The 25,141-nt window shown below is 37.0% G+C and overlaps 1 protein-coding gene across 5 annotated transcripts in view; it reads right to left on the reverse strand.

Moving 5' to 3' along the window:
* DENND1B (DENN domain containing 1B) overlaps nt 1-25,141 on the reverse strand; it is a 169,366-nt gene that overhangs the window by 66,745 nt on the left and 77,480 nt on the right. For 2 of the 5 annotated variants that reach the window (XM_064454763.1, XM_064454760.1), the window contains 5 exons: nt 22,067-22,136; nt 20,099-20,179; nt 17,221-17,280; nt 15,351-15,404; nt 11,915-12,025 (listed from right to left, as the gene is read on the reverse strand). In XM_064454763.1, the coding sequence (XP_064310833.1) occupies nt 11,915-12,025; nt 15,351-15,404; nt 17,221-17,280; nt 20,099-20,179; nt 22,067-22,136 (376 nt within the window). The remainder of the gene's footprint in view (nt 1-11,914; nt 12,026-15,350; nt 15,405-17,220; nt 17,281-20,098; nt 20,180-22,066; nt 22,137-25,141) is intronic. The other 3 variants (XM_064454762.1, XM_064454761.1, XM_064454764.1) reach the window with 3 other exon arrangements.

The raw sequence follows: 25,141 nt of genomic DNA on the forward strand, positions 1-25,141 counted from the left end.
TCGCATTTCATATATTTCAATCATAGACTGAAATAAAGCTGAGCATTCAGTTATGCAGGATATCCCCCAAAGTATACAGCCTCCTCCTCCTCTTAATAGGCATTCTTAAATTATGAATTAAGATGACTATACTATTTGCATGGAGAGATATTTTCCTATCTTACACATATGTCTGTGTTGTATTTGAGTTCTCACTTTAACAGAGGAAATGGATAATTCTTTAAAAACATTTGAAGTTTTATCAACTCTCTTGTTTTACAACCTATATTTTGGTGTGGCACTCAGAGTGGCATCTATTTAACATTCGTAACTAAAAAAAGAAACCTACTAAATTTTAGCATTTCTAGCAGCAAAGGTAAAGATGTAATTATTTACACATCAAAGTTTTGCTGTATAGTTCCTTGCTTTTCTACTTAATGACATCTTAATGTAACATCTTATATAAACATTTCCACCTATACTGCTGCAGTAGGTTTCCAAACATTTTAGTACGGCATGAATATGTTTTATAGCTTCCTGTGGTACACAGCCTGTAATACAAGCAGCTATGGGATTCTGCTGCTCTTCAAACTGTATGACATTTTAATACTGTGCCAGCTCTGCCTTTAAGCAAATACTGGTAATTATGGATTTCATATTAAAAATTGCACACTTTCTGGCAAATTCTCTTTTTGCCTTTTTTACTATTTCCACAGTGAATGCATTTCTCAAATGCATTAGTTATTTAAATAACTTACTTCTGTAACTGACATATTCATTCTTCTAAATAGAATGGGGACTACTGCAAACCTTGGAACAAAGCTGCATGTCTTGCGTAACCAGACAGTTCACGAGATCTGAAAAGCATTCGGGGACCAGGTAGAGCCCCCCTGCTTACAGCAGAACACAGAGGTCTATAAAGGCAACACTGGATTTGTAGGGCTGTCTGATAGCACTTGGGCTTGGAAGCAGAGCCAGGCAGAGCCCGCCAGGCACCCTGCCGAATGCTGGAGGAGATGGTAAGGCAGAGAGTGCAGCACAAGCTCCTAAGTGCAGAAATGAGCATCTGTTGCTTGACCAAGCGGCGAGACCTTTTGCAGAAAACAATTCTTTACACAATTTAGGGGGGACGGCATTTGTATGGAGCCTGTCTGTTGACTGCTATCTATTCCAAAAGGAATTATCAAGATCCACCTTTTTAAAAAATTTGTAAGAGAAATGTCATAGATCAGAAAAATCTCTTTTTCAAGTCAGGTAGTTGTTATCCTGAATTATCTTGAAGTCATCTTCAAGGCTGCGTACAACCTTACCTATTTTGCCATCAACAACGAGATTACATCAACTGTGAACTGTGATTCTCTTTACAGATAAGCTTCTATATATAAAGTGAAAGCATCTGTGCAATAAAATTTCCTATATATGTATACAAACATATCATTGCTCAAATTTTTTTCAGTTTGCTAAAAAAGTCTGAAATTATAACAGAACAGTGCTGCAGAACTGACTTACTGCAAATCTGATGGTTTATTACATGTTCTGAGGCAACAATGTTGAGACATCCTCCTACAGTCCACCGCACTGGAAAAGACCTACCAGAGTTGTGTTTCTATCCATAATAAAACGGACAGGCAGTTTTTAAGTAACGTTTTTGTCTGTTGAAACCCATTTGTCGATACTGAACAGAACTTTTAATATTTCTGCTTCCAACAATTCTGATTTTTTAGACTGATTTTCTCTGTTTCATAGAAACAACTTTTGTTTAAATCTAATTATGGCTTTTAAATTGGTTTAAATAATTTGATTTTTAAATTATATAAACAGCATGAGTCAATTGAACTAGTTAAAAAAACAACTTTTAACAAAAAATTTCAATGTTCATCCCTCTAATACACAGAAAAATTTTAATTCCCTAGAATTTTAATTAGACATGAAAAGAAGTTACCCATCCCATTCTATCAGTAATGAATTTACTAAAATTACTGAGTACTACTGAAATTTCAGTCTGTTTCTGATCTCTTTTGATAAGATGCTGCAGCCAGCATCACCTTATAAGCTTTCATCACTTTGCATGGAAAGTATGTGGTGTTTTCTCCAGTTTTGTAGTGATTCTGGTACAATAATTTTATCTTTGTCTCCTGAAAAATAAATGCTGGAATTATGTGCCTGGCGACAATACAGCCTCTCCAAACAGCGTGAGACTACGTTACAAAGTTTCTTAGCAAAATTCATTATTGGGTGACAGTAAATTGATTACTACCAAATCCCTGCAAGACTGAAATAATGCACAAATTCTAGAGCATGATGAGTGACTTGCCATCTTCGGCAACGAGCAGCCACTTAGGAAGACACTTGTTCAAAACCTACGCACTGCTGAACAGGAACGATCGGGAAAAGTTTTAGTTCAAGACTTGATCAAAGCAGGCTTACCTGCTCCTGGGAACATGGAGAGTGCAGCTCCTCCCTATCCCTCACATGGATGCAGTAATTCTGATGTGTGTATCTCCTACCCCAATGCTCACTTCTATCAATGAACCTTTCTAATCTGGATTTCTAAAGGACTGGCCCCTTTTGCCTTTTTTTTTTTTAATCCCCTAATTGTAGTTTTTGCTAAAATACTGCAACATGCCTAGAGCCATAGAACTTCGGCTGAAAGATTTCCTGCAGACTTGCACATTATGCTTATTTGATACCTATTATTCACATAATTCCAATGAATAACATGAAAATAACTATTCTGTACGCTGCACAAAACTTATCTGGCAGTTACTCTCTATCTATATAAATTATTTTCTTCAAAGCCTTTTCTATAACCAAAGGTAAAAAGACAGGCAGAGCATAGGTGGCAAGATTTGCACACACCACAAAGCACAAACTAGAAAGACAGAAACTGATTAGCAGAATCTTGTCAGAAAGCCAAAAACAGCAACAGAAGTTAGACAAAATGCTAAAGTAAAATTAACCTGTGATACCACACAACCTTTCAAAATCTACTGTAAGCAACTAAAGAACTACTGTGATAAAAGCATTTCCTGAAAAACCCTCAAACACTGTCAATCTCTGTCAACACCACGTCCAGAAATGGGTACTGGTGTGCTCTCTCCCTCCTCCCTTACAGTCCCATTGGGCTAAGGGAAGCAGTTCTTCCCTTCCCTCTGCTTCCCTCCCACTGCCTCGACCACACATATGTTGAAAGATGCCAAAGATTCTGTTTAATTATCTCATCTATTTATTAATACCTATAGCAATAAATTGTAGGGAATGGGTCACTGTTTTACTACAATTCCAGTAGCTACCATCCACCTGGACCAACTCTTATTACTGTTACCCCAATAGTCCCAGTTCAGAGAAACTCCCTGAGAACTACTGAGAAACCACTATCCGCTTCCTGAAAGGGCAACAGTCGTACAGGTGAAAGGACGCCTCTCCTCTACAGTATTATATAACTCCTACGACTACCAGCATTGTTAGAGGGGCATCCCTATCTAAGTCTTGTTTGATCGGGAATGAGATCAGGCCCCAGACCCAAAACAGATGCTTAACGGTTGCTGAGACCTACCTTCCCATCCATTTCTTAAGTGGGTGGGGACGACTGCTGGGGAGTAAAAGCAGGAAGGGAGCCCTTGCTTTTACCAGTTACAACAGAGCATAAATCCCTTCCCAGCTCTAAAGAATAAACAGTTGAACTAAATCATAAACTTAGTCCATTCTACTGGCATTGGTCAGAAGTCACTGATGAAAAAAATTAGCAACAAAAGAGAACAGAATATACTGTCCAAGACATGATATCCAAAGCCACTTCTTATGCATTTCTTTAATTTAGCTCCTGGCTAATTGTTTCCCATCTGCCATCCCCATAATCTTTAAGAAGAAAAAGGGGGAGGACCTTAAATGAGCCATAATACATTTTCCTCCTGTTGGCAAGATGAGACCCCCAGCTCTCCTCTCTCACAAAAGGGAGAGAGGGGAAGGGAAATATATTTCCAGTACACAGATGAAATTTTTAACTTTTTCCTTTGTGAAAATTATATGTGAAAAAGAAAACACTAATATAAAAAACTTATTGTCTCCTGGGTTTGGCCGGTTGGCTTTTTTGGGGGTTAGGGGGGTAGTATTATTCACTTCCTTTTATCATTATTTCTGGGGGAAGAAAAGGGAAGACAAGAATATTATTCATTAATTTGACAGCACTTCATATAGAATCAATTTCATTCTTTTCTTGCAATTCTTGATTCACAAAGCAGCATTATGGCATCATTCTTGTGCATTAGTTTGGAAGGGAAAAGAAAAGACCGCAGACACGGTTTGTTCTTTGCCTGTAGCTCCAGGACTGACACATTTCCCAATAATGGAAGCTGAGCAGAAAATAAAATTGAAGTGGTAGTAGACAGGTGAGTGCTCAGCACAGAATGCCACTGGCATACTGTGCCTATACTAAGGACCTACATGCACTTTTATACGTAATCGGAGGTATCTATATAACAAAGTATGTGTGGGTGGCATAGAAAAAGCCACATAATTCGCTTCACTTAGTTTCTTCATCTCACAAAGGTTTTTAGTATTTCTCATAGGTTGAAAATTAGGATTCTGGAAGTTAGTCATCAGCTTTTATTCCTAACACGTTACAAACTGGGTTAACTAACAGGTCTCTTCTGATATTCACTTATCCTATAATAAACTAATTATGGTTCTTCATATCATCTGTTCAATGATTTCAGTTTCCTCATATTTCTTCATTTCATCTCTGTATATTCTTGATAATTTATTTATTCTCATTTTGACATTTATTTCTTTCCTAACTTCTTTTTCTCTTCCTCTCTCACAAAAACACAGAACACCACAAACAAATACACCTTTTTGTCCCTTTTCCTGACCATGTCCCGACTCCCCCTTTCCTTCCTCCTTTATTTTATGACCTGTCTCCATGGAGGAAGAGCTACCCTCCCATAAAACAAGGGAGCTCTGCAAATGTTTCTCTCTTCTGAAAGGAGAGTTTCCAGGAAAATAATTTTTATTAACATTTCCTCCCCCAGAGTAACTCCATGGTATGTTCTTCTGCCATACACTAATTAAGCAGCAGCAGGGAACAGCTTCCTTGTGAATAGCTGACAGACAACTTATTTACTGCAAGCAAGAGTAGAGATAACCACTAACTATGTTATAGTTCTCCTCATCATTGGTGAATGGGGGGGGGGGGGGGGGGGGGAGGTGATAAACCAGCAGTGACCATGAAAAAGGGGAAATCTTGCCATAATGGCACACCAGAACAGAGCGCTGGTACTACGCTCACACCACCAATTACTTCAGCGGTACTTATTTTGGGGTGAGACAGTTCTGGTCAACAGAATACGGACTCTTTCACTTTCAGTTCTCATACAACCCAAACACAAAGGACACTGTACTTAAAGGCTTCTTGGAGGTTGCATATGCCCACAGCAGCACCTGCGCTGGCTCTACACAGCATTTTGTTCCAGCATTTTTTTTACTGAATTGACAAAGATTACATGAATTGGAAAAAGAAAAAAAACCTTTTGCCCCAGATTATCTTAATCTTCAATTTGTTCTTTCTTCTGAAAGAGCTAAGAAGTAAAAAATTCCATTTTGAAATGAATTTGTAGATCTGTGTTCCTGTCTACATGCTTTTCTTTTACAGTGTAGTTTTTTTGTTTTTTCTTTGTTTGGGATTTGGGATTGTTTTTTTTCTTAAAACCCAATGATACAGTTCGTCATGTTTCACATAGAGGGCAGGTAATAGCAATCTGCAAATTTTATTGTTTCCGCCTCCCTCATTAAAAGAAAAATAATTTTAGTCATTTGCTGATCATACATTTCAATTTCTTCTCACCAATTCTTTCACAATTATCTCACCTAATATTATGCTGTGGCAATGGGAAAACTATTCTAAACTTCAAGACTGGGAGAGATTTCCAGGTCTGCCTGTATATCCTAACCAAATTTTGATTCCATATTGCAAACCCACAGCTTCATTGCTAGAAGTACGCTCCCTATGGGTCTCCCAATGGGACCTTCACTGCACCCACAATATGCACCTCTGCCCAGTTTATCTTAGACTGCTTACACCTGAACTACATTAAAAAAAAAAAAAAAAATCATTTAACAGCACTCCTCATCTACTCTCAGACCAAATGATCTAATTGACCTAATATTCCAAAATGAATTCTAATTATGCTTCTGGGAGCTCAGTGAGTATCAGCAGACTATCTGTTCTGCCTTGCAAGCTAATGATAAATTTAGCCCTTTCATTCTTCTGCCCACTATGTACTACGTCACAGGAATTTGAGATACAAGTTAAATTTTAAATTTATAATTTCTTAAATTATTGGAACAGTATTATTTACAGTGGATCTTCATAAATACATTTTTAAATAAGATAGTGACTGCACTACAGTGCACAATTAAAATAAAATAGGTGCTGTAGTTTGTTTAATTGGAACAGGAAGCATCACCCTAGCATATGCAATGTGGGGACATGACTAAGCTGTATGACAGCTCCCAGTGCCACTATTTTCTCCAACATGGAAGGCCTGTATGGAGCCAACTGTTCCACTGTCTCGGATGCTTCGTTTGCACCAGAGAAGTAGCTCCATAAATAGCCAGCTTTGAACTCAGAAACATAAAAATACAAAAGAGGAGCTTTCTGTCTTTCAAGGCTCCACAGTAATATGCACTGTGCTCCAAAACCACATCCCAGCAATTTGGCCTAGACACAAAGCTCTGCTTGGCAGGTTTTTTTAAACCACATCCATGAATCTCCAACATGTAAACCACAGAGAGATTTAAGTGAAGTCAGAGCAATAGACAACCACCACAGTTGTTTTCTGATTCAGTTGACAATATTACTGCCTTGGGACATATGGATTTTCAAATAAACTCAAGAATCTTGCATTTAGGGTTGGATGCAGTAAGAGTACAGCAATTCACAAAGACAACATGTTTATAGCAAGGGGTGTTTCACTTTCTCTAGCATCTGGTATTACATTCTCCAAGGAGCCTCCACGTTTTCCCAGTACCTGAGTAACCATGGATAGTGTGTGACTGTACCTGAAGGAGACTAATGAGGCAAGCAACATGAAGCCACCGCTCAGTCCAACTCACTACGGTGACTGAGGGCAACCACAGAAAGCTCTCTTTGCAGATAAGCAACAACAAAAGCGATTCCACATATGTATGTTTGTGTGTAAATTTACATTCAGTGCCCGTTCACCACAAAAAAAACCAAAACCAACCAACCAAAAAAAAAAAAAAAGCCAGCAGCAAAAACCAACCTGTATCTTTTATTGACACATGATTGGTTTTACAGTGATCACCCAAGAAACCTACAGCCAGAGCAAAGCAGAACTTTGTAACCCATGCTCTCAGACACATCAGACTTGTATTACCTGAAACAAATACTGGTCAGAATGGAGATAACGTTTAGACATTTGCTTTAAAGTGTAGCATCCTTTCCACCTGCCAGTGTAGGCCGCAGAAGATACACTCTAGTTAGCATATTACTGACAGGATGATGAGAAAGCTCCTGTCAGACACGGGCCAGCCGGTTGTTTGAGACAAAACGCACAGCCCCAGCTGACTAGTTAGGGGAAGACTGGTGAGGTACAATTACAGAGGCATATGACAAGCTTTCATGCTTGAGTGACTTGAGAACCGATGACATGGCTTTAAACAGCAATCCTTCCTACCTCCGGTCACAAAACAGCAATAAGTCAACTGATGCAATGTTGTAAAATCATGATTTATTCCTTTGCTTTGAATACATGAGAGTGTGGTATGATGTTCTGGTAGACTACCACAGCAGGTGCACTTGGGGCCGAAACATCTAGGGCCTGCCTCCAGCATGCATAAAATCAATGCTGTAGTTCAGCCTTCCTGGAAAAGCCATCCCCAGCACTTTAATAATTTATAGAAAGACTGAATTAAAAAATTATTTGTACTGAAACTCGTACAGCTCCATGCAACTAATAAGAATACATGCAGATGCAGTGACATGTGAGAAAACGGTGCCGGGCAAGAACATACAGCATGACATTTAGGAAAGGTCTTCCTTTTACAGCTAAAGTGAAACAACTAACAGCCACCTCTGTGAATAGATCAATTCCTTTGTTTCATTCATCCTTTCATTTAATCCAAAGCCATATAATTTGTTTCTCTTTCATAGTTTACTCTTCAAAAGCCAGAAATGGTAATTTTTGCAACAAACAGATCTTACAGAGCATAATCCTCAGGCTAGTTGAATCCATCTCTCTAACACTAAGCCTGAAGCACGCCGTGAGGTTGGTGATAATCACATTATTAAAGTGGTTGGAAAGTCAAGCTAATAGAAAAATCAACAGTTATGGCAAATAATGACCCAGAAGCTATGACAGAAAGGAGTGGCGGGAAGTTTCCACTTATGTCTTGATAGTACTTGGTAGGGCAAGTAGACAAAGATCTCCACCAAAGGAGTTTTTAAAGGGGGTAAAAACACAGAAAATCAATTTAAAGAAAAAGATGCAAAGAATACATAGCAATTGCAAAAATCAGAAGATGCACATAAAACAAAGCCTGCTTGGCTGAAATGAAATATAAGCTGACAATGGAAACACACCCTCAGGATAAAATAGTACTTTTTTAAAAAAAAAAAAACAAAAATCAAAAAACTCTACTCAATAGCTTAAAACCTTCTTTTCTCTTTCTCTTTTTTCCCCCCTAAAATAAACCTTCTTTTTAAATATAGCATCATTTTCCCCCCTTCTTCCATAAGAGGACCAATCCTTGACTTGGGTATAATGAAAGAATGAAATTTATAGGGCAGAAATGCTAGATAAAGAATTCCTGTACATAAGTAAGTGTAGTTTTCCATTCCTGGCCCCCCATAAGAAGGGCAAAGAGAAAGTGAGCAAGGCCTTGAATTATGCCTTCTGTTATCAGTCACTGCCCTGAGATAGTGAACCGAAACAGCTGATAACTCAAAGGTGACATCACAACCCAGTCTTCATGAATTGACATAAACACTTGATATTCCGTTAACCCCAAAGATAAGGCACACTCCCTTCACAGAAAGTTGTGCTTGATAGCATCATTTTTGAACAGATATTCTTTTCAAGTATCCAGCTGTAATTTAGGAATATTAAAACATGACCTTTGCAACACAAAGCACCAGTCTGCTGTGTTTTGTACATAACAGTAGAACAGCACAAAGCTAGCAAATGCTAATGTCCAAATACACTCCATTTGCTAATTTGTATTATATTAAACAATCCAACATTTTCAAGAAGAAATATCTTATGCTGAAAACACATTTAATTATTCTTGGTAATTCAGTTGAATTCTTACAGGAGATACTGAGAACTCTTTAATTGACTTTTTAAACTATATTGCTCTGTAAAGAAGCAAGCCTCACATTAGTCCTGTTCTGTTTATGAACAAGATTAGCAGGTAGCAGTTCTCAATGAAGTTCCTGATAAGCCAGGTCTATTTTTCTGCTTTATCAGAACTCACTAGCACAAGTTAAAATTAACCCAATCCTATTTCAAAAGTGGAACCAACATGATGTGGCAGTAATTTCATTTAGCTATGACTTAAGTAATGCTACTAGACTGAAAAAAGAGGCAGAAGAAAGTGAAATTGATGTGCTATCTGCTTTTGGACTTGATCTGCAATCTACTATTTACATTCACACCTTGGGGACATTCTTCAGGACATCACTACAAATGTCTGCTACTGCTACCCGTCCTTGTCCAGGAAAGCAACAGAAATTATTTTCAAGTGAGGACACCATCAAGATGACTATTACTTCATTAAAAGGTTTGGAGTAAACAGCTAAATTTTAACAAAGTTAAAGTTTCTCACAACCAGCATATTATCTCTATTGTTTTGTAATGATTTCGAAACAGCTTGGAATCTGTACATAGAAATAAAGTGGTCTAGATCAACACATTGTGATTCTGATACCTCCTCTTCTCTTGTCATATCATAGCAACAGAGATCAGCTGAGATGTTCAGCCTAACAAAAACATGTCTTAGGAGGATCCAAATGTGGGCTCGGAGTACGGTTCTAGATCATGTTAAGCAGATGGACACATGCCCACCTGCAGAAGGAATCGCCCGCAGGCACAGGGCTACCATGATGATTCCTATTCTCCTGTCTACTGGACCAGTAAAAGAGCTTTGACTGGGACATCGTTGGAGCTGAGGTTTTTATTATGGTGGGGTTTTGGGGGAGTTTTGTGGGGTTTTTTTCGTTGTTTGTTTGGTTTTTTTAAAATATAGCAAGCTGGGACCCAGACTGGCAAACTGAAACAAACAAAAAAATTTATTCCACAGGTTTGCTATATCATGCGAACTTCTGCTAAGCCAGGTTCTTTGAAATGGCCTTCCCTTCGAATTTTCGTCGCCCATTTGGCTGGTCTTACTACTGTGCTGTAACACCCAATTCTTCCCCTAGACATTGGGGGCAGGGGGAAGTGTGATATAATACGAAATTTTCCTAAGATAAAGTAAAACCTTTGGTGGTAAAAAAAATATATATATATCATACACTAGTAATCTGAAGATTGCTTGTATTCATTCACTATTTGTCTGGTTTCCAGTTGTTCACATGGCCTCTACTTATATGACCCCACGTTTCCTTTACTCTCAAATCACCATGGACCTACTTAGTTCCATATCCTGCAAACTATTGGTAGAGTGCTGTCTTTGGGCATTCCCCTAACTGCAATGGTGATTGCTGATTCAGGGACCCAACACTGTGGTGTTTGGGGAAAAAAGAAAAAAAAAAAAGGCAGTTATATAATTGCTACTAGAATTGTAAAACCTGTCAGCTTTTTATGGTGTTTATGAATCTTCTCTATCTTCTTTTTACTTTTGATTCAAAATAATTTAAAGGGGATTTACCCACTATTTACAATCCATAAATTCTCACCCCTTACACGCACATGTGTGTATTGGAAATCGGCACCTGCGAGTCTTTGAAAACATTAATTTTCAGTACCGTATCCAATCTTGTAACTATGTGTTGAAAACAGCTGTTCGTTTATTTGGCAGTACAATTAGCAGTGTTCAGGAACATAAAGGTGATTTTCCACCATAAAAACATATCAAACAAGATGTTTTATGCAGTACTGTTGAAAAAAAATAAAGGTATTTTCAAGGACTGTGCTTAACAGGCTAAATATTCTGCATAACAGATATACTGTATGATGAAAGTTGGTTATAAAGCGAGTCTTGTACTACTGAAAAATTAATCTTGGGAATATTTTCAAAATACAGGGTATTTTAAAAACTAAAAAGGTTCTGTGAAGAGTAAAACAAAATAACATCTGAATATTTAGGTATACTTTCAAAATTAAACACAACATTTTTTTATTAAGCAGTCTAGGCAGGCATAAGGGAAAAAAAAATTTAATGTGGGCAGTAGCCTAAAACCTTTAATGAAAAAAAAAATGTTATTTTTGAGTTGTACGTTATTATCAGTCTGAAGAGCTGCTCCAAATCAGAGCTATTACAGTATGAACTCCCAAACCACTCTAACAAAGATGAATCTACCTATTACCAGGTTAGGATAGCAGCTATTATTATGGACCCTTGATTTCTTTCAAGTAGCTCCAATGGAATAAGCCACAAGTGAATAATAAAGATCTTATAATAGCCCTTAAGAATTCTTTTTAGGTTAGAAGGCACAGAAATGAACTCAGGAGAGTTGAAGAACTCTCATCTCCTGATAAGAAAAATAATTAACCTGACTTAATGTATCTGAGTAGGTCTTATATAAATCAGACTTTTGTACTTCAAGAGCCAGACTAAAACCATATATCAGAAAAGTATGTAGATATTGTCTTATAAGTACACATGGAACATATCTAAAACCACAAAGGTCTGCAGGTCATTTTGTGAAATGTTCAATATATTCTACTTAGAAGGAGATGTGTAAAGTACTTACAGTGCTTAGTTTGCTAGAGGTAATAATGATTCGTCTCTCGTGCAACATACTGGCATAAAGTTGCAGCATGTTGTTCACATCCACAGCAACAAAATATTCAGTGAGGTTTCTCTGTTTAAATAAATAAGATGTTAACAACATAGCAACAGTAGTAGCTAAGTGTAACATTTTACATATTACAAAAATTTCTGTCCAATTAGTAGGTGGGGAAAAAAACACCAACCCAAAACTACGAAGGAAATACCTTTGCATGAAAATTTCTATCCCTTAAAAACAATTGATGGGGTTTTAAAGCCAATGAAAATGTAAATTTCGTGTAAGTTATTAATATTTTGTTCATTTGGTTATGCTTGTGAATTTAGATTTGCCCTTCTTTCTTCAAATTTGAAAAAATATGAAATTTGGTATCATAACAATAGAACCATACATTATTAAGGTAACTATTACTTCCAAGCCAGGAACAGATCTTCCACCACTGCAATAACTGTTATTATTGGAGCTGTGACAGAAAACTGTGCTGTTTTGCAGGCTCTCCCAAAGCCAGTGCACTGTATTCCACTTCAAGTACAGCAAAACAGCTTGTTGAAAAACACCAAGCTTTTGCTTAAGCTGTATGTGCCAGGACATCAAACATCCAGCAGCACTGGTAGAAGGTACCTCTCCTTCCTGCAGCCACCCTTTTCACCCCTGACGAGAACCCCACTGCCATTCCCTCTGTGGGGTTTAGTGAAAGGCGAAGTCACCAGCACCTCTTATTTATAGTTCAGACAACACAACAGCGGGGGGGAAAGAGAAAAAAAGCAGGGGGGGTGCGGGGCGAAGAGGATCTCTGTGTTCCAGCTAAACTTAACAGTATTTCTGCATGGCACAGTGCCAGACACATACAAGTTTCTGAATAAGCTAAAAGAGCTTCCAGCAAAAACACATAGGAAAACAGCAAATTTGGGGGAACATTAGAGAATATGTACGAAAATACACTAATAACCCCCACCATATACAAAACATTTAATTTTACACTTTGATTACCATTTCTGCAACCAGAACTCTTACTCATCTCCTCTCAGGAACAACATATTACTGAATGTTAATGCAGGAAGCCTATCAACTATATGCCCCAACCCAAGGACAGAAATCCGAACAGTGGAACTGTTAGTCTATACTGGATGTGGCCAACACACGGCAGCAACATAATGAGCCCCAAAAAAACCAGCGAGGGCAAGAGAGGCAGTAAAGGCTTCAGAGCAGGATGACCCCCCTGACTGCCGGTACCCCTTTGTGGGGCCGGGACACAGCAGCCGGCTGCAGCCTCTCCGGCTCATGGCCCTCTGCAGTCAGGGAGCACGGCATGAGGCAGAGCCGCTGTTCACCAGCTGCTGGTTTTTCTCCTTACATACTCTACTATATGAAAAGCTAACTTTAGTTAAAGCCTGGATGATGATCAGAAGGTTGACCTCCTTTTGGAATATATTGCAATATCAAACAAAAAAAGATATTGAGAAGACAAATGAAGATCCAATGGATGATCCAGTTGCATGTAAATTCAGAAATGCATTATTAATTCAAAGACATGGAGTATTGAGTTATTCTTGCTGCATGCTGCATAAAATTTTGGAAGAGAGAAAAACAACAGCTTTAAGGCTAATTACATTCCATTTCAAAAGAAACTCCAGTCTTTCAAGTGTTACTTTTAACCAGTTTTCAGAGGCTGGTGCACCATGATAATTTGAGTCAAGTTACCTTGGACACCTTCTAACACCCTAGCTGGTAACCGTATCCTGATTCCGTGTTGCAAAAGCTGTGGTAAAAAGAGTTTGCAATCTTGTACAGACCAATATACCTTTGAGACAGTGTCACGGTTATTTCTGCTTACATCTGAAAAGTTACTGCCCCTGAAATATGTGACTCTTACAACAAAGAATAAGAAAATTAATTTTATTGCTAATTTACTATAGCTACCTCACCTTTTCACTCCCTGCATGTTCTAACCCTCTATTAGTACCATGCTTTGACTTTCTTAAATCAGAAAAATAAACGTACAGTGGCACCATCGCAAGATCCTCCACCAGCCAGACGCCCAGAGTGAAGCTTGCCCACATTTTCTTCAAACTGAACACATTATACACCTTCTAACCTCCAAAGCTATGTTTTATTAGAACCCCAAATAATAAGCTAGAACAACAGAGTTCTTTAAAATAGAGGAATTCAACCTGTAGGGTGAAAGAGATGAAAATAAACATCTAAAAACTATGTTCTGTCCTGGCAAAAGAGCTCTTGCAACAAGGGTCCTCTCTCTCACTCCTCTAATGAGCAGCATTCCATAGGTTTCTGGGTCACACCATCTCCCTGGCCCCTGGTGCAGACTCCTTTCCACCACCACAGATATACCCACACTCTCCGCTGCTCCTTGCCAGCCTAGGTTTCCCTGGCTTCGTTTTCTTCCCTCCCCCATCCCACCCTGCAGCCCAGGAGCTGCCGCCCGCTCAGGACACAGAGGGGCACCTCCTCCCCTCTCACCTGCAGCGTGGAGGTGGGGAGCGGGCGATGGGGACGCCTCCCCCACCGCGCCTCGCAGATGCACCACCACAGGGCCTGTGAGCACGCTTCTGTCAGGGTTTCTGCACAACCACCACAACATCTACCAATAACGAGTTCTACAGTAATGCATGACTTTGTACTGTGGTGAAACCCCCAACAGCTTAACTTTCAGAAGGAAGCTATTATTTGAAAGTGTAAGAAGGCACATCTATACATCCATATTCAATTCCATATTTAAATGCGAGAGTGGAAAGCAGAAAGCTTTGAAGATCTTTTATTAGATATTATCCAGCTAAACACATCATAGAGATAGTGATCTGAGATTTCACATTTGCAATCTACCCACAGCACCATCAAGGGTTTAGCATCTACAGAATGCAAGTCTTCACAAAAAAGAACAAAATAGCAACAACAACCACCACCATTCCTGGTGCACGGTTACCATCCAAATGTAAGCAGGTACGGCGTGTTTTCAGAAAGCCTGAAACAATGCCTTCTTACCCAAAAAATTACTGCATATCTTGACAGCTGAATTTGCAGCTTAGCAATACAGTGTTTAAAGGGCAGGTATTCAAATAACACAATGTGCAGAAGTAGAATATATTTTACATAAATAATCCCAATAAATGCAAACCAGCTAAGTAATTGTCAATAAAGGGTGGACATAGCACTGGTCAAAAATGCCCTGGTAATGCTTTAAAATGGGTTAATGATGAATGCAACAGTAACTACTAGCTAAAGGTTGAAATAATAGACGTCAATCACCTTCTAAAAACAGTCTTGTAAAAAAAAAAAAACCAAACCAAAACATCTCCTGTTGATAAAAGCAGAGTTCAACCCTACCCACAGAATGAGGTTGATACTCCTCCTAAATATTTAAAAAAAGAAACTGCATACTTACGCTTTCAGGGATTGTTGGCAATCCAGTTACATCAGGAGTAATGAAATACGAGTGCTAATCAATGGGGAAAAATAATTAATAATTTATGCATACAGAAACCAAACAGTCTTTTTTTAAAAAATCCAGCATTTAGGATTTCCAACCCCATCTTTGCTTAAGCAAACAGCCATTTTTCCAATAGCATTTTTACCACTACTAGACAAAGAATTAAGCAGATCACGACACAAAATGACAAGCTCTGGTTCAGCACAGCACACAAACCAAGGGAACAAAACACTGCGCTGCAGTTTTGAAATAATACTGAAATTAAGCCAGCCTTAAATGTTGTCACAAGCCCGAGAGTAGCACTGATTAACTTAAGCAGTGGTATAAAAAATGCAACCAAAAAAAAAGTTAAAGGACAAAATGTAAATTTAGAATGGAAAAGGACAAATCATTCACATGAGAAAATTAATTCGAAGAGAAGTATTATTATTTGATGTACATTCTCTTTCCAAATATCTTTGAATCAAAAATGTGCTAACAGAAATGCAAGGTCTGACAGCTTGAGATTCCGCAAACATTTATGAAATACATTAGCAATTTTATGCGCCTTAGTTTGAGGCCATCTAGAATGCAAATATAAAATGGATTAAACTAAAAACAGATGTAATTTAAATTATTCCCGTTAATCCAGTGCTTTTAATAGTTATCAGACATGGATTTAGCTCAGTAATTTTAAGGCATTTTTGTGTATTAGTCTAAATCTTGAAGGACAAAAAACCTTAGTGCATGCTAAGTAAATGTGATAATTATTGACTTTTTAGCTTTTATTTGTTTTTAACAGAATTTTGACATTTTTCGTAGACTTTCTTTGGTTTTATAGTGTATTTTTACAGTGAAATTAACAACAAAGACAGTTTGTTTTCAGGTCAGACTTGAAAAAGACATATCAAAAAATAAAGGAAGCCTATAAGATATTAAATGTGTCTTGTGTTCAAGCAAAAAAAAATATTAATACTATTAAGTCTATGTAGGAGACTTATTAAACCAGCTTGATATATTTGATAGAAAATTTTCCCCACAAATTAGGTCATTTGGCAATAGTTAAAGTTTAAGGAAAAATTTGGCTTAAAAAAGGCATCCCATAAACATTATAGCACTTACACAATAAATATCCCAGGTTATTGTTTTGCATCAACAGTGAAAAAAAGCTAAGATTTCTTTTTTCTAGTCAAGAACAGGAAAATATTCAGATTAATGGAATGCCTACATTCTTCAGAAGTATAGTGAGAACAGAAAATTATTTCCTATACATAATAAGGCCACAGAATATTTATCAAAAGATTTCTGAGTAATGAAGTTAACTTAGAGAAGTAATTAATTATAATTAACAAAGTAATAATATTTCACTCATTAAACAGAAAAGGAAATCAGAACTATGAGAAGCAAAGACCCATTACTGCAGCCATTAAGAGTCATAAAGCAGCAAAAATAATGTGGTATGGAGTCCTTGCACATCTTTGTGAACTCCCTTAGGAAGATGTACGACCTTGGAAGAGACACTAAATTAATAGTTGCTGTCCTGCATAAAGTTGTCTCTAAAAAGGGCACCAGAAAATGCAAGTTTTGTTCATGAATTTAAAGGTTTGATTTTGGTTGCGGTTTTTACGAAAGGATTATTACACACATACACACAAAGCTCTGAAGTTAGACTGATTTAAACAGAATAGGTACATTAATATTAGACTGCTCTTTTAGGCTAAAGACAGCAGCAGAATTTCCCAAAGGACAGGTATAAATAAGCCTGAAATCAAAAGAGATTTCCTATAGCAAGTAATTACTTTTTAATTACAGTAGGCTTTAGATAGTCAGTGCCTTTTAAACTCACCGATACAAGACAAGGCTGTTTTTTCAAAACTTGCTCACTTGCAAAAATCATCTCTTGGTTCTTATGCAAGATGAGAGAAAGATTGAACAATTGACTTTTTAGTTTTCCAACGAAAAGGCCAAAGCTGACTCTAATGTAAATTTTAATATTCCATTTTTAAAATATTGGCTGAAAATATTCTTTATTCTTTGTATTCCTCCCCCATTTGTATTCAGACTTAGCTTAGCTAGCTTTTCCAACCAAAAAAGAGGAAAAAAAAGGAAAAAAAAAGAAAAAAATCACTTTTGCTAGCCTTCTATGGGCAAAATAAGTGACCCAAATTATATTTAAGCTCGGGTTTCACAGAATGAATTATCACCCCTCAGATTTCAGCTGCAGAATATTTGTTAGTGGGACCAATAGGTGAGAGAAGAACTTGGTCCCCAACTGGACCAAGGTATTTTGGTGTCCTCCTGACCAAGGATTACTGGGAAACACCATGTAGCCAGATACTGGGTATAATTTATGCATTATTATGTACATGCAATCTTAAGTACTGTAGTGGTCTGCCATCTAAACCCTGCTTCAATGTCTGTGAGCCTTAGCCTGCAGCATACCTCAGTAAATGGAGGGAAGGATCTTTAATTCTGCATTGTGAAATCTGAACTAGAATCATCCTGGCACAATGAAAAGCCACCTCATGATGTCATTTCTACAATTATTTTTCAGACTGTAACTTCTTTTTAAGTCTATTACTGCTGATGGTTCCAGTCTAGCTTATTTACAGTATACAAGGAGCAAGAAAGAAACATCAATATAAAAAGACTAGGCACACAAAGTTACAGTTGAAAGTGGCCATAAACATCTCCCCGGAGCACCAAGCATTACAAAAACAGAGATGCCTGCAGATCCAACGAGCATTCTGATTCAGGCTAACCTATTCCTTCCTGCTCTGCCCCATTTGAACCCATAATATTTGCTTAACTGTACCTGCCGCCAAGCATTTGGCAAGAGACTTGCATTTAGATAATCACTGTTCAGCTAAAAAGATTACAAAAGTCTTTGATGTAACAAGCTACTGGGAACCAGAGACAATACAGAATAAAAAAAAAATTTCAAAAGTCAGATAATATTGAAATAAAACCAGCAAGCATCAACTTTACTGCAAGCAGTGTGCCATCCCAGTGTTGCCAGCTGTATTCACCACAACTTCTATTTCCAGGTTCATCACAACATTCAACTTGAGGCAGACAAGTTCTACGCAAGATGAACTGCTACACTGACAGCAACAGGCAGTAACACTTTGCAAGAAATGCAAGGAAAAAAATACCTTTAAAACTGCTCTACGTCCTTCTGAACAACAGTGGGATTTTTACAGGACTTTATAAAGCAATTTAGGGTTGCCAAATTGGAATTGGTTATAATACTGCAATTAATGCTAGCAAAATATTTTTTGATATACATAAATATCCTTGGCAAGTGGTACTATGAACTGAAAAGTAACTTGAAAATTTAGACTGACAACAGGAGGAAAAAACTTAGCAACAGAAACAATTCTGACTGCAGCCTCAAAAACCTGTATGTTGTTCTGGTGAAAAACAACACACAAGACTGGAGGTACTTCCAAATGCAGTGATTAGCACTGTTCAAGGGGGAAAAATATTAGGCCTCTTTAGCCTAGTGGAAAAAAAGCATAACAAGGAACCTGAAATGTGACAAATTAAAATGAAATAAAGGTAGCATTATGTTAGGCAGCAAAGGTGAGTAACTACTGGAATGGAAATGGTAGACTCCATTTCTGTGTGCCTTCATAATAGGACCAAATGCTCTTCTAGAGCCTTTTTCTAGAGCTTACTTTATGTGAAGTATGGGACTCAATTCTAAAATAAATGAGTTAAAAGTAACAGGAAATGACACAAATAAGGTCAAGATAAGTAATCTAATGATCTTTCAGTATCTGTGTAATGGAAGCCTTTACAAAATCACTTCTTTCTGTGCCCTGCAAACTGTAATAGTTTCATCAATAAATAGTTATTTGCATACAGTTATTTATGTGCGCAGTAATTGTACAGATGCCATGAACATGAACAATGTCTCGGAGACAGGAGAGGCTCTGTACTCGCTTTACATTTCATGCAGGCTCTACAAATTTATGTAAATATGCGTCCATATGCTATTTCTATTAAAAACTTCAGGAACTGTAAGTGACAGGCTCACTTTTTGACGTTCCTGCAGCAACATCACCTTGCCATACTATCAATATCCAGCCCCACATCACAAAAAGTCACTGCACAAAACCAAGGTAGGCATGGACATATTCCTTCACCTAGATGTGCTGAAAGTTTCATGTAACGCAGTACACTTCTACCATTTTCCTACAACATTGTTGCATGATCAAGCAAAACTAGGAAGAAGTAGAAAGAAGATGGGAAATAAGCCAGCTTACACAGATTTTTGTCCAGTCCTGCAAATCTACCTACTCAGACATAAGAGGCAATAAAACAGTTAGTGTCTCCTGATTCACAGCAGGAGAAATCAAAACAATCTACATGAAACAGCTGGGAGCACAAAAAACGAGTTCTAGCACTGCCAGATCCCACTGCAGCTTACTTTCTCATCCATAGAGCAAAATTCAAATTTCTGCTTCTTTATGACTATGACTTTAAGAGAACAACATGAGACAGAGACACACTCTATTCTGCATAGAGAAGAGAGAGAGAAAAAATAAATAAAATTTAAAAAAAAGGGTTGTCCAAGCCAGACAAGGCATCTGTCTAGATGGGAAGCAACATAAGGGTTGTTTTTGGGTTTTGGGTTTGGTTTTTTGTTTGTTTGTTTCAACCTTACCTACTATTTTATAGTCAGTAATAGGAGTAGGAATTAAACAGAGAATACTTACCACACTTAAACTGACTAAAGCATTTGCCCTTGGCACAGGATGGCTATACAATGATTTTAACAAATCATTTGAGTCATTTTCCTGTAAGGAATATTTTTAAAAGGTAGTTAATTATTGTATAAAAACTGACTAATTACCATTTACTACATATCAAACTATATATTGACAAAGATATATTTATACACATTTAATGAGAGAGACAATTGAAATTTGTAGTGAGGTATTTAAAGTATAAAATTCAGGCCAACTCTGTACCTCAGAAAATGATCATATCCCGCAAGTTAAGTCAATCTCTTACATATTTCTCCATATACTCCTTAAATGAATCCTATTATTTGCAACTGAAACGATGTTAACACATCTAACTGTTCTGTGCACCTTGGACATCATCTTCATAAAACTATTAGCCATGATATTTGTCTATTCAAAGCATACTAAGTATGCAGCTACATGGCTGTATTGTATACTTCAAAAATGATTCATCAGAGCACACAAAAGAGTGACTAAGGTTTACTAAAAAGTACATGCAGCTACTGGGTTTAACTAGGATCCCCCACCTTGATCTCTAAAAGAGACATTTCCTTGGGAAAAAGATGCAGCTGGAGTTTTTGTTTGGTTCAGGGTTATCATTCAGTTTAGAGTTTTTGTTAATAGAGATTAAATTCTTTTTGTTGTCAAAGTAAAACCAAAAATACCAATGACATGCCAGGGCCAGCTTTTAAACATATTGTTTGAGTTTGCACCCTGCAAGGACGATGATGTTACTGGATCTCATACTAGTAAAGACGACTTTGGGTCTAGCTCTTGGTCAGACAAACAGTGCCTGAGCCAGGAGGAAGCAATGTCCTCTAACAGCCTCCTCAGCTACAGGTATGGCACTAGGCAATACAACAAAACACTTTTGTACATGCTAAAACTTTCTGACCCATCCAAACAGTTTTCTCAGCAAACAGGACAACAAAGTTAAACACCAACTTAAACTGGGTGCAGTAATAGCTGCAATGCCAGAACCAGGGATCAAGAAACAGAGAAGACAATCCTTACCCCGTCCATCAAACACAACCTTAACAATTTTTACTATTACAGTGAAATCAGGGCCAAAACCAAAGTCTCATTATACCATTTATAAGATTTAAATGTATTCCACACTTCATTTAAACACAGCTAACACCAAACTTTTCTACCGCACTTTCTTTTTACATAAAATATCATCATTCTCTGTAGTCCATTTACTATAATGCACAATAATTGCTTATTCTATATTTCATATATTCTTAAAATGTCAGCTTTTCCAGTCTACAGCATATGGCTGACTACTGATGCTTTTTTTTAATTACAATCTAGTATACTAATATAGTTAAAGCACAAAGGTACAGCTTTAATGTTCTCCATAAAGACAGATGCCAGTACTTCCTCTCCTGTGTAATCCTGGAATATGTCTAATTGCTCATGAATATGCAAACTAAACTATCATGATTCTTCACCAAAAGTTGCAAGCAATTTTGCCTCGCTAGTTGAGATGACAGAATTACGAGAAGTAGTTTTTAGCTAATCTGAAGGGTGAAACAGTATATCATATTTTAAGCAGTTCTGGAAGAAAAAGTGTTTGTAACTGATAATCAGATAGTTCCAGAGAACTACAGTTTACAATCAATACCTCATACAGATCTCCACCGATGTGACACTTTGCTCACACTTCACCCAGGACTTGTTTATGCCAAGACTGACACTTTTTATAAAGGTATATTCTCAGCAGCTTTTTAAAACTAATGTGGGATTCAAGTGACAGTGGCAGCTGTTTGTTCAGATTCTTTGAATTTCAGTATGATGAATGTAAAAACTTGCTTCTAAATTCCACTAAAATTTTAAACTTTTAAACAGTGTAGAATCACTTTTCATCACTTCAAATGGTTAGCAGTATTTCAAGGAAAATATTTTACACAAAGAAATAAAAGTATCTAAAATTACCTGTTCTTTAGCCAAATAATCTGCCAGAGTATTTAGGAGCTTGTAGTATACCTCAAACCATGGCAGGTAACTAAAACGGGATGAGAAAAAGCATTTTAATAAAATATCAGTGTATTTTTTCCCATTATAAAATGCTTATAAAATACTACTATGATTAATCTGATTTGCACATTTGTATAATATTTCTACATATAAACAAAATGCATATAAAACTTTCCCCCACAATTTTAATGGTACATCACTGATAGACAGTAGCAAAGCTATGTTTCTCTATGCTGGACACCTGCTTGAAGTTCCATTAAGCATAGATTAGCTCATAAAACTTCTACTTCTCATTATTTTAAAGGCACCAAAAGAATCATTTTCAACATTGCCAAATCACATTCCCATTATCTTTAATTGTTACAATTTTGAGTAATTATGTTATTTGCAATTTTGAAATTCTACATCCTGTTGTACCTGGTAGTCTGCCAGAACCGCTGCTTCCCTGGAAAATGAGAAACAACTTTACCTGGGCAGACCAGGTACCCTGTATTTGACAAGTGGTTCAATGCTATGCAATAGTACAGATGTCACATTATATGTAAGAACACTGGTCTCCCTATAAAATAATTTCTATAGATAAAATGAACTTCTAAAAATAAGAGAGCATTCACAAATATTGTAAACACACCGCACGTTAATACATGAATACTTAATAGACTTTTAACACAAGTCTGCAAGCTCGTAGGCATGCAATACTCTCAGTGAGTTAAACAGAATCCAGGATAAATAAGACATAACCAGAGAGCATGAGAAAAGAAACTCACACACAGTGGTATCAGTTCCATTTTCTGTCATATTTACAGAACAGCTACCTTTAACAGTGACCGCATGCTACAGAACTATCCACAATCACTATTTAAGAGCCTATGATATATATGTAATAAGTGTGGTAAACTAAATAGTACCAGTATAAATTACTCCTTACTCACAAATTACACACCTTCTCATGGCTCTTAGAATTTTATCACAAAGAACATAACTAAGATGGTAATAGCTTGGTTAATATTAGTTGTTTGAGATTAGAAGGGGGCTGGGAAGGAAATAAAGCCTGAAATATTTTGACTATATTTCACACCCATATGTAACAATACCACACACTTTGTTATTCAGTGCAGTGTAAATCCATGGACATACTTCCAATACATTTCTTAAAAGCTTTAGTGTGTGCTGCGGACAGACCTTAAAATTTCAAATTTATATATTTCAGGAAATGTGCTAACTGCAACTGAAAAAGCCCAGTATGCAGAAACTTACGTTTTCCCTGATAGGAAAAGGAAACCTGTTAGGGGAAACCCTGGCTGGTAGAGAAGCCAAGTCTACTTTTGTGCAGTGAGTCCAGTGAAGGGTTATGTTTTCTTTGTAACACCTCTGTTCTCAATACGCAGCTGGCAAGGCTTTAGAAACAGATCCTAATTCTTCAGGTAAAGAAAGAGAACAGCAGAAATCTGAACGCAGTTATAGTTATGCATTTTCTAGCAACCTTACTTTGCTATCCTTACAAATGCTCAACTACTGGTTCTTAAGAAAAAAAAATTTAAAAAAATCATGAATTTACTCTTGCCAAAGAGACACAGAGGCAATAATTTATTTTAGAGACACTGTATTAATGTCTTTATCACACTTTACTATGCACTGTACTGGCTATTTATCATAACTACATCAACCTCTTAATGCTCAGAGACACTTTTACTGTCAACAATACCGTGCATTAATTAAGTTGTGATATTATTGCATTTACTTTTCAATATATTCTTACATAAACATAAAATTTACTTCAGTGCACCTGTGTAAGGCCACTCACTGCTTACAGGCATGAACACTGCAAGCCCTTGTAAAGCACCCATCATAACAGCACCTAGAACACCCGATCTTTGAGTTTTCTTCCAGCTAGGACTCCTGTTCTATCATCTTCTGAAATCGTGTTAACCTGGTTTTATGTGTCGCTGAAACACAGCATAGATAGGCAAACAAAATTGTTCACCACAGCGTTCAGAGTACCTGCAAATGTCAGAGCTATTGAACAGTTTTACCAGCATAGAATTACAGCAGGGACTGGAACACTGCTCTAGCGTTTTGCCCAAGTCAAAGGACAAGGTAGGTATAAATCTAAAAGTATTTTTATAACACTGGACACACAAATGGGTTAGATATCTCAAAGCTTTCTAGCCTTTTGCTATTATTTCTAGATTAGTAGTGTACATCACCCCAGCATATTTTGCTGTAGAATACCCTAAAATCTTATCTGATCATTCATTTTTCATAATGAACATTTATGAACAGCGTTCTATAAAAATAAATGTTCCTACTTCAATAAAATATTAACCACATTTCTTTCTTGTATCTGTGATCTCAACTCCCCTCTTACTGTGAAAAGAAAAATTAAATGCAGTTTTTAAGTCTATGCATAAAAAGGTCAAATTCATTATTTGAAATTAACGAACCCTAGCAGAAAGCCAAGGGAGATTTTTCTTTCATACAGCAAGGCATGCTGACTAGAGTACTCATACAAGAATTTCTTCTCTTAGCAGAATCAGGTTGATAATACACTTGCATGTCTTCATGTAACAAAACCGCCAAGAAAAACAATGTAAAAGCAAACTATTTGAACTTAGTTTAAAAATGCCAGTTTCATTTCTGAGCTGAAAGACTGGAAAAAGACTTGCTTTAAGCCTTACAACCGCAGACATGAGGTTAATATAATTTCAACATGCCTCTTAAATGTGAAAAATTAAGGAAATCAAAACAAGTGCTCCATTACATTATATGGCATGAAACCAAAGGCCACTAAGACCTGTCCTCTGTTTCTTTTCCACATAGTCTTCAGTTCTTCAAAAGCACAATTTAATTGCAAAAGTTTGTCAATATTTTTAATTATACTGTTCTTACTGCAACAAAATATTACAATAATCTATTGAAAAGCAAAAAAAATCCCTTTATATTTTATGTATCTGCTAATTGCTATTAATTCAGCATAATAAAGAATTGCTACGTTTGTTGTTTTCATAAACAATTAAGAGGACATTTTTGCGT

Source organism: Phalacrocorax carbo, chromosome 6 (assembly GCF_963921805.1).
Source record: "Phalacrocorax carbo chromosome 6, bPhaCar2.1, whole genome shotgun sequence".
In the NCBI taxonomy this organism is placed as follows: domain Eukaryota; kingdom Metazoa; phylum Chordata; class Aves; order Suliformes; family Phalacrocoracidae; genus Phalacrocorax; species Phalacrocorax carbo.